Genomic DNA, 10,498 nt, shown 5'->3' on the forward strand with positions numbered 1-10,498 from the left:
CCGGTGAGATCCATCCCGCCTCGATGTCATCTCCAAAGCTCATGTCTGATCTCTCTCTCTCTTGGCGAATTTCTATGTCTGACGTTTGTGACTCCAAAGTCTGTATGTCTATATCGATATGATTTTGATTTTTTGAGTCGGTTTATTATGAAATTTTACAATATAAATCATTGAATATGTAGTATGTTTTTGAAAATTTCCATATTTGTTGCTTCCGTTACCAATCGGGGATCGTGATTGAGTTTTGGACCTTGGTCATTTTCTGGGTTCGTAACTTTGTGTGTGTTTGCATAATCGATTAGAAACCGGCGAACCGATCGAAATCACATCGAGATTGATGTCACCGGTTTTCTCCCCCTTAATTGGCCGGTTTCGGTTGGCACCTCCTCTTTAAAAAACTATCAATGCGGTTTTGATTCAAAATCAAAACCGCATCGATAGTGTCGGTTTTCAGCCCTACTTGGGACCTAGTTGATTTGCCTCCTGGAAAATCTGCAGTTAGATGCAAGTAGGTATTTAAAATTAAGGCTCATGCAAATGGACCAATGGAGCGATACAAGGCTTGCCTCGTTGTCAATGATTTTTCCCTAGAATCCGATATTGACTAGGAGGAAGATTTTGCAGCTGTTGCAAGACTTACTTTTGTTATGTCTTTGCTTATAGTTACTGTAGTTTGTCGATCACAATGATTTCAAATGGATATCAAGAATGACTTTTTGAATGATGATCTAGTTGAAAAAGTATATATAAGCAACATCCACCTGGCTATGAGCATCCTCCTCACAAAGTCTACCGCCTTCGTTGTGCACTTTATGGTATCAAGCAAGCTCTTCATGCGTGGTTTGCCAAATTCAGTTCTATGGTCACCCAACAAGGGTTTGTTCCCTGCTTATATGGCTTATATGGCTTTACATAGTTTCTATGGACTATTGATGCAGGTATTATTATCATCTTTCTATATGTTGACGGCATGATGATCACTGGGTATGACATTTCTGGGAAACAAAGTCTTCAAACCTTTATGAGTCAAAATTTCAAGATAAAGGACTTGGGCAAACTGAACTATTTTCTTGGAATTGAGGTTACTTTTGGCATAGACGGTTGTTACATTTCTCAATCTAAATATGCTTTTGATTTGCTTTCTCAGACTGGTTTGACTGACAGTAAGACTGTCAACAATCATTGAGACCAATGTCAAGCTTCTTGCCACTGATGGTGTTCCCCTTTCTGATGTGACTCTTTATAGGCACTTGGGGTAATCTTATTTATCTCACCATCACACAACCATATATTTTCTATGCGGTACATTTATGAGTACTCCTTGAACTACCCACTATGTTGTCGTTCTTCATATCTTGCGTTACATCAAAGGAACTTTGTTTCATGGACTTCATTTTTCTTTTCACTCATCTTTTGAGTTTCAAGCTTATTCTGATGCAAATTGGGCTGAAGATCCTACTGATCATCGATCTACAATCAGTTATTGCTTCTAATTACTAGGGACTTCTCTAATTTCTTGATATAGTAAGAAACAACTTGTTATTGCTTGCTCTAGTACATAATCTGAGTATCATGTTCTTGCTGACACTACATCTGAGCTTGTATGCATGGTTGCATTGGCTTGTGGCAGATATGAGTGTCCTCAAACGATTTGTTCTCCCATTTGTTGTGACAATGAAAGTGCCATACAAATGCTCATAATAACGTTTTCCATGAACATATTGAACATATCCAGATTTGTAACTTCATTAGGCATCTTCTTAAGCAAGGCATCTTGCTTTCATTAGGCATCTTCTTAAGCAAGGCATCTTGCTTGTTTGCTTCATCTCCTCTAAAGACCAGCTTATTAACATTTTCACCAAATCTCATCCACATGGTTGACTTCGCGATGATCTTGTTTTCAACCTCAAGTTGGTTCCACCATCTAGAGTTTGAGGGAGAATGTTAATGCATATTACTTTGATTAAAATACTATCTTGATTAGCAGATCTTATATTTATTTACTTCCCTATTTCATTTCACATCTTTTCATATAAATAGGTCATCTTACTATACATAACATCCATTTAAAAATATATAAGTCTCTTTCAAATTTTATTTTTACTTATTTTCATGATCAATGGTGAATTAGGTATTGCTCGCATATATTAGTCTACCCCTTATTAATTAATGATCTTGGATGCCTCATGCATGGCTAGCTAAAGATCTAGATTCGAAGGTACAGGAAATTAAGAAAAAGGAGAGATCATAGATCCGAGACAATGATTGAGAGATTGTACGACCCTACTTATCCCCACTTTAGGGCAAACCGGGATGTCGGTGAGTTAACTTTACTACTTCTTGGTCATCTTTAATGAAATTATCAGCTATCTAGGATGTTTTATAACTTGTTAAAAAAAGGGAAAATACGTGTATGTATAAATATATATATATATATATATATATATATATAAATGCTCATTCTTTATCACAGGAGACCAAAAAGTACTACCAAAGAAAATTAGTGAAAGCTAGCTCGAGATGTTATATAGTTATAAGGAGCTAGCGTACGTACGTTGGATAGAATATCTCATATGCATGCACGTAGCTTTTTAGGAGTTGCACATGATGGATCGAAATGGTGGCTAAAGGCCGGTACATACGTACGTAGCTGAACCCAAGCTAGCTAACTGGTTAATTCCTGATCACTGTACTGCATGGCTATATTTACGGCCTATATATCATGTGGAGGCTGATCAAGGACCGTAATTAGCCTTTGTCGCTTCATAAATGCTCTCATGCATGCAGAATACAAGCTGGTACGATATATACATAGAGTTCATGCAAGGTGGTACCTAGCTACGTACGTACTTTCTGGCACATGCTGATCAAGTAATTGTCTATATTACATTTACTTAAGATTTTACTTATACTTTTAGTTAGTTGTAAGACTCACTTTATTAGGTTTTTTTTAAATTTAAATTTTAAATATCAAATTTTATGATTTTCAACGAATTAATAACTGATACGTATTGAAGTAAGTTGTTTATATATTTTTTTAAAAGTATATTAACATTTTTCATATATATATATATATATTGAGAGATATAATCACATTGAAAGGATGCCAGTTATCTTGAACATCTTTCAATATGAATTCCCATCAAATTAGCAAGGAAACAAGAACCAAATTTGCTTAAAATGATGACTATTTCATACCAACGTTAGAATTCATAAATGCAAAAGAAAAGAGGAGGGGGGGGGGGGGGGGGGGGGGGTAATTTTCTTGGCCTAAAGTAGTAAGACACTTGGACCTCCTTAGAGGAGACAATTAGGGGGGGTACAGTGTCCCTTAGGTCATCACACTGACAAAAAAAAAAAAAAAAACTTGAACTTTCAAAATACGGCTTAGTAGAGGCTTCTAGTCCTACAACCCCTTTTCCAAAACGCTGGTCCACATGAAGTGATCTCTGATTTCGCTTTTTCTTTATCTCTACAGCACTTAAATACTGCAACTTTAGACAAATTTCGGTCAACAACAAAATCACTAGACCAATCCCAGATCAGCTAGCCAAATATAAAAAAGAGAAAGACAATATGTAATTGAGAAAGAAACAGACATAGACAAACATTCCAGTTGTATCTCGTTGCTTTTGAGGAATGTAGTAATTGTTTTGTCTACCAAAGCTCATTAATAAATTCTTATCATGCCCGTCCGTCTAGGGCTTGTTTATAAACACATTTGCATGCATGCAAAGGAAAATCTTCACCCCACGAAGCCCACGTGGCACTTAGATTAACGATAATATAATAATTACATGTTGTGCATTTATTTAAGAGTAACGTTAGAGAGAAGCTATTCTAGCAGTGTACACTTTATACTCACTGCATAGCTACTTCTAGTTGATTATTTCCAACATTCACTTAGAAGATGTGTGGTCTAGATAATGCCATATCATGTGTGTAAAATAGATGCTCCAATAATAATTTCTATCTATATTTATTCTTTATTTAATCCCATCGGTTTTAGCTAGGCAGCAGCAGATACGATCGATATTCTGCTTAAACCTTGGAAAAGTGTGAACCAAAAACCAACTGGCCGGGTCCCACCAAATCCAACGAGCCACATAACATCATGATTAAGGCCGGAGCGTCTAATTATTTTCGTTGGTTTGGAGGAGGATTAAGCAAATCCCAGAGTTTCATTAAAAAGAGAATAAACAGATCCTCATTAAGTACTGAATTTATTGGCATTAGAGCATGAGAGATCGAGAGGAGTACTACACCGACTTAAAAACCTGCACCAATACCATGCATGCTAGCTCCTCAAACAACGTACCCATGAGTGAGGCCAGAATTAAACTAGCGATCGGTACTAGTACGTGTTTCATGGGGAGGGTAAGACTCACGTGGAATGTGGTCGCGTAGGGATCTATGCACGCGAAGCAAGTGCATGTGTAAATGACAACGTAAACGCTAGTTTTGTCTTGGGCTAATCGTAGTTTGCTAAGCTCTATCTCGTAGTTTACAAAACGAATAGAGAGCATCTTTTGGAAAGCGGTGGTCGTCCCGTTTGTCGAACTGTGTGGCTCACCAATCTCTAGACGATCGGATTCTCTCTCTCTCTCTCCCTCTCCCTATATGTTTTTTTGAATCTTTTGATCGAATGGGGTCGATATTCCAGAGGAGTTTGTTCGGACTTGGCCATGATGGATGTGGGTCATCCTTTTATTTATTTTTTACTGTTTCTAGTTTATTTTTTTCTTAATTTTCTAAATTCTTAGACCCTTTTTCTTTTTAGAATTTGTATCTTTGACCCAAGAGATCTTCCTCTCTCACGCTAAGCCAAGAAGAAGAAACAGATGTTGCTTTGATGATTGCAGAGTATCACATTTGGGATACTTTAATATCTCTCTCTCACTCTCTTTAGCTTTTTTTTTCATTTTCTCTCTGATCAAAATCTCCGGATCTTCTACTATTCCAGTACTGCTACTACCCACCAAAAGGTAGAAATGTTGTGATGGCTTTCGGATTCGGGACTTGAGGTGATTATCATGACCAAATTGGCTTTGTTCGGTTCACGTGATTCCCACGGTACGGATACTGCTGGAAATAATCTCAAAACTGGCTGTTGTTCTTGTTGTTGTTCCTTCGAGATATTGACCGATTGGACGCCCTATAACAACTTACGGAGTTGGGGGGATGTGCTCTCTATAACAGATCAGCACTGGTCATTGTTCTGTTGAGAGAAAATACTTGAGCGTCACACATGAAATCATTGCCATTACATGACTACCTACCCTCCCATAGCTAGCGCGTCAAGATGATCAAGATGACCACTTTACTCATCTCCCATTTCTTTTACTTTCATTCCCACTTTACTCTTCCCATTCACACATGGCTGCATGCATGGGAATATTGAGCTTAGCCCAAGCATTAAGTTTACTGATTTCGATCAACCTACGTACAAAGATCGATCCACATGACATGCATATTTTTAGAGTAGTAGTGATAAAGATATATGGAGATTATGGATACCCCTCAACAATCTCTGTCTCTCTATCTCAGATATCACTTATAATGTCTATTTTTAAAACAATAAAAGAGAGCGATATGGATACAATCTATATAAGTATGTTTATTCCTTTTATTTTTAATATTAGTATTACTTTGTCTTGAAACTAAACTGTTTGCGTAGAGATATTTTATTAAAAACATTACACGTATTCCCCTCATTGGGACTATATTGAACGTTGTTACTGTATCTAAAGTTTCGTTTCTTTTCATAACTATTATCATCTCATTTTATTTAATTAATTATTAAATTTTTTTTAAATTTTTATATAAAATAAAATAAATAATTTAATTTTTTTAAATTTTAAAAAGAATATTTTAATAATATTTTATTTAATTTTTAATTTTTATTTTAATACGTCTGATTTTATCTCTTGAGATAAAGTATCTAAGGTGTTGATAAAGAAATAAGAATATGCAGAGAGAGGACAGGGGAATACGTGACATTGGGATCAGAGAGTGCGTGAGACGCGTTTGAGAAGTAGTGGGCGCGTGGAGTAGGGGAGAGGAGAGGACTATTCCATTTTCCTTGGGAGGGTGGCATGCAGCGACAGAACAGAGGGGTCAGGCAGAGATACGGATACGGACAGAGGTTTTTGATGTATTGGGGGTTGAGACTCTCTCATTAGGCCTCGTGATCGGAGAAGGCAGATCCATGGAAGACTGTTCCCGCTAGTCACGTGGGCTCTTTTGACTACTCCCCCCCCCAAATGACCCCAAACCCCTTTTGTGCCTCAAACCCCACTTTGTTACGAGCGCCCACACCCCCACCGGCCCCCTTCTCCCATACCTTTCTCTGCGCTATAAAAATGGAGAAAGAATTCCAGAGAGAGAGAGAGATAGAGATATGAGAGCTTAACACAAATTCACACTGACTGATCTCTCCACTGACCAGATGATTCATTCTTTCGCTTTCTCTATCTAAAACACTTTCTCTCTCCACAACATGCAGATTGGGTCCCTCTCTGTCTCTCTTCTTTATAAGCCAGCTCCCTTCACCTCTCTCTCTCTCTCTCTCTCACTGTACTCTATACTTAAGTATACCCCTGTATTTGCATTTCACGACAACGGTGGACTGCAGAGTGCTGACTGGTATTTCGCCATTTTATTAATAGGCTTATAAAGCTACCAGACAACGACCCTTCCTCACTTCCCAGCCCCTCTCTCGTACCATTCAAGCTTTCGCATCAAAGTTTTTTCAAACACATTATTATTACACCTGGATCGCTCGCATCACTATAGTATTTGGTTTGTACTTCTTGTGCAAACCCCTTCAGCTATAAACTCGGTATTCCCATAGTACATGATCATTGCCATCGATCCCCCCTCCCTCCTCCCCTAATCCTAGCTAGCTTCTGTCTTTGTTGCTCATCTTATAATACCTTTGCTTGCGTTCAAAGAAACCCATTTGAGCTTTCCTTAAATATATAGTTTTGGATTTGAGGGATTTTGATCAAGTTAACAGATAGAGATCATAGAGAGAAAATAAGTTAGTGATCATGCATCACTGCTGCAGCTCTCAGGAGGGAAATATGGGGGGACAGTGTTCGTGTGGTCTGTTTCACAGCCAAAGTAATTCCTTCTCGATGCTCTTCTCCAACCCCAACCAATACAGGCCCTATGATGAATCCGAAATGTATTCCTTCACTTCATCGTCTTCTCCTTCTGTGGATTGCACCCTCTCTTTAGGAACCCCATCCACTCGTCTCACCGAAGATGATCACGAAAAGCGACGGCGCTCTTCTTCCTCAGTGTCCAACTTTTGCTGGGACATGTTGCAGACAAAGCATACACCATCGGCGCCGCAAACACACAAGACTAGCCGTGGAGGCAATAATGGCAGCAATCACAACTCTGCCAATGACCCTCTCTTCGCTCGTCGCTGTGCCAACTGTGACACAACTTCCACACCCCTTTGGAGGAACGGTCCAAGAGGCCCAAAGGTGCCTTTCGCTATATATACATCACTTTGTAATTTCTTGCTTATAGCAAACAACTATTTCTTCGTGCTAGTGATCATTGACTTCGCTTTATTGTCTAGTACTGGTTTTGAGCCGTTTCCAATTTTCCGCATTAATAGGTTTTCTGAAGAATATTTGTTTATGAAATGCAGTCCCTATGCAATGCTTGTGGGATTCGATTCAAGAAGGAAGAGAGGAGAGCCACTTCTGCGGCATCAACCGCCACCAACAATGGCGGTTCCTCGGGAGGACCTATGGAGCCGGAATACATGTTCAGCCACCACAACAATTCGTGGTATGCCCACTCACAGACCCAGAAATTGCCTTGCTTCGCTCCTGCTATTGGCAACGAGTTCCGGTTCATCGAAGACAACGACCGCGATTCCGATACAGGCATTCCTCCCTTCCTTTCTTGGCGTCTCAATGTCACAGACAGGCCAAGTCTTGTTCATGACTTCACATGATGAAAAAAAGAAAGAAAAAGAAAACACAGGCGGTCAAGATCTTTTATTACCATAACTTTTCACGACGATGATGTTGAAGATATTGATGATGATGGCGATGGTTAATTTACAGACTCCTCAAATTCTTTTGTTTTTCCCCTTTTTTTTTTCCTTTGTCGTTGTTGCTTCTTCCTTTTCTCCGTCTAACATAGATGGAGTGAGAACAGGATAATTCTACATTTCTTTCTTTGTTTGCTTTTCTTTCGAGTTTCCTTCTTTATCTTTTTTTTTTCTCTCTCTCAGTAACAAACCTACCTGCATGCTGGCTACTTTTGTTGGTTTGCTTTTCTTGTTCTTAGACCAACCTGAGATTACAATGACATGATCATATGCATGTGGACTACTGTCCGATCATTTCGTTGTTTGATAATAACACACAACCTTTGGGTAGTACTCCAATCATGAAATATTGTGGAACTGAAAGATGATCAGCTTATTTCGGCCAGAAATGATCTGAATCTGAAGCTATAGATCATATATGGGTACTACAGTATGTCTGTCTCTGCATCAATCTTTTTACATTTTTCCTCGATTTCACAACTGACCAAGATGGCGATTGTGGGGTTTACATTTAATTCTGGGTTGCAAAAATGATGGTCCAGTGCCCATGTTCGAACACTCTGCGCATTTTCCGAAGCGGACACTGCATGTGTGTGGTCCAGATCAATGAAACCAACTTGTCCTTTTAGGTTACTACTGTAGCGTCAAAGCTAACCCACCAATTGAATCATTGCACGTACGTACATGATGTTGGTGACCTTTTAGTATTCTCGTAATCCAGACATGCATTGACTATATATAATTAACATGGACATATGTTTTGTGTGTGGAAATTATAATTCTACTTGCTGTTCTAATAGTCTATGTTCTTAACTAATTTTCGTATGCATCAACGAGAGATCAACCATCCAAATATTTAATTCATGTCTGGAATTTTAAATTGATATGATACTATATATATTATATTATATTATCCGGTATGAAAAATCAAAATAAAACTAATAATTATATCAATTTATATTCGCGTTGTCTTCATGAATCGTTCTGAAAGATCTAATTTTTCAATTAAACAATTAAATTAAGCATAAATTTGTTAAATATAGGTGTTTAAATTCCTAAATTAATTGTGTTTTTATATGTGAGATATTTTAGATAGTACTGACCACTAAAATTATATTAATGTTGTGTATGGAAATTCCCACCACTAAAATTAAGGAGAGAAAATATAGTAGCTAGCCTTCATGATATATAGCTGCATGCAGTAGTTTATTAAAACAGTACCGCCATATATATATATATATATATATATATATGTGTGTGTGTGTGTGTGTGTTATCTAGCTACTACGTACGTAGTTTCTTGCATGCGATCGTTGATTAAATAAAGATTGCGATTTAATGATAATTATAATATAATTATAAGCATATTAATGCATATAACGAGCGACATTTCAATATTGAAAAAGGAAAACCAACTATATAATCAAGTACATGATTCATGCATGGCTGCATTTTAATTAGCAAAAGAGGGTATGTATAAGGCTATAAGCATGTATTTATATATACATATAGCAGCGCGTGTTTATTTAATTATCATATTAGCTTAGTGTAACACCCCTTCTGGTCGGTTCATAATATTAGGTGCATTCGTAGCATTATGCCCGATAAATAGATTCAACATCATAAAAAAAAAATACCACATTTATTGAATCATAAAACTTACTCAGCATAACATGTTTTATAATATAAAAGCTAAAACATAATAAAGTAATATAAACTAGTCTATGTGACATTAATACTTATTCAAATGTCTAAGTATAACTAAACCTATGTGGCAATAACACTTATTCAAGGTCTAAGTCTCTGGAAGAATAATCTGGCACTTCTACTCAATGTCCACGTCATCATCATTTGGAACATTAAAACATAAAAATAACAAACAAATAAGTCGAAAACTCAATAACTGCACATCATACTGTAACGTACTTAACTTGACATCAGACTTGACTTTGAAAACTTTCATGCATAGTCATACATACATATAGCATATAGATAATTCATCAGTAAGTTAGGAGGAATTCAAGAAATCATCATGGCAATACATGTAACATGGATGAATGAGTGATTGACTTCATGCATTTCATATGATTCATGCATGACTTATTCATCTTGTCTTTCACTTACTTAGTGGCCATCATAACATATGTGCATCGGTCCAATTGACATTGACCGTAAAAATTGTAGCATAACATATGGTGTATCATGCTTAAGTCTGTAGCACCACATATATCATAGCATAATGTATGGTGGAGCACGTTTAGGTACATATCTCCACATACATATATCATAGCATAGCATGTGGTGAAGCATAATTAGGTTTGTATCACCACATACATCCTAGCATAGCATATGGTGAAGCATAATTAGGTTTGTATCACCACATACATCCTAGCATAGCATGTGGTAGACCACACTTAGGTCC

At 37.3% G+C, this 10,498-nt stretch overlaps 1 protein-coding gene across 1 annotated transcript; it reads left to right on the forward strand.

The window, feature by feature from the left end:
• The first annotated feature begins 6,640 nt into the window (after nucleotides 1–6,640).
• Nucleotides 6,641–8,299, forward strand: LOC121245758 (GATA transcription factor 19-like). The gene is made up of 2 exons (XM_041143614.1): nucleotides 6,641–7,496; nucleotides 7,667–8,299. The coding sequence occupies exons 1-2, from the start codon at nucleotides 7,053–7,055 to the stop codon at nucleotides 7,976–7,978; spliced, it is 756 nt and encodes a 251-aa protein (XP_040999548.1). The 5' UTR covers nucleotides 6,641–7,052; the 3' UTR covers nucleotides 7,979–8,299.
• The last annotated feature ends 2,199 nt before the right edge of the window (nucleotides 8,300–10,498 follow it).

Source organism: Juglans microcarpa x Juglans regia, chromosome 1S, assembly GCF_004785595.1.
Source record: "Juglans microcarpa x Juglans regia isolate MS1-56 chromosome 1S, Jm3101_v1.0, whole genome shotgun sequence".
NCBI lineage: Eukaryota > Viridiplantae > Streptophyta > Magnoliopsida > Fagales > Juglandaceae > Juglans > Juglans microcarpa x Juglans regia.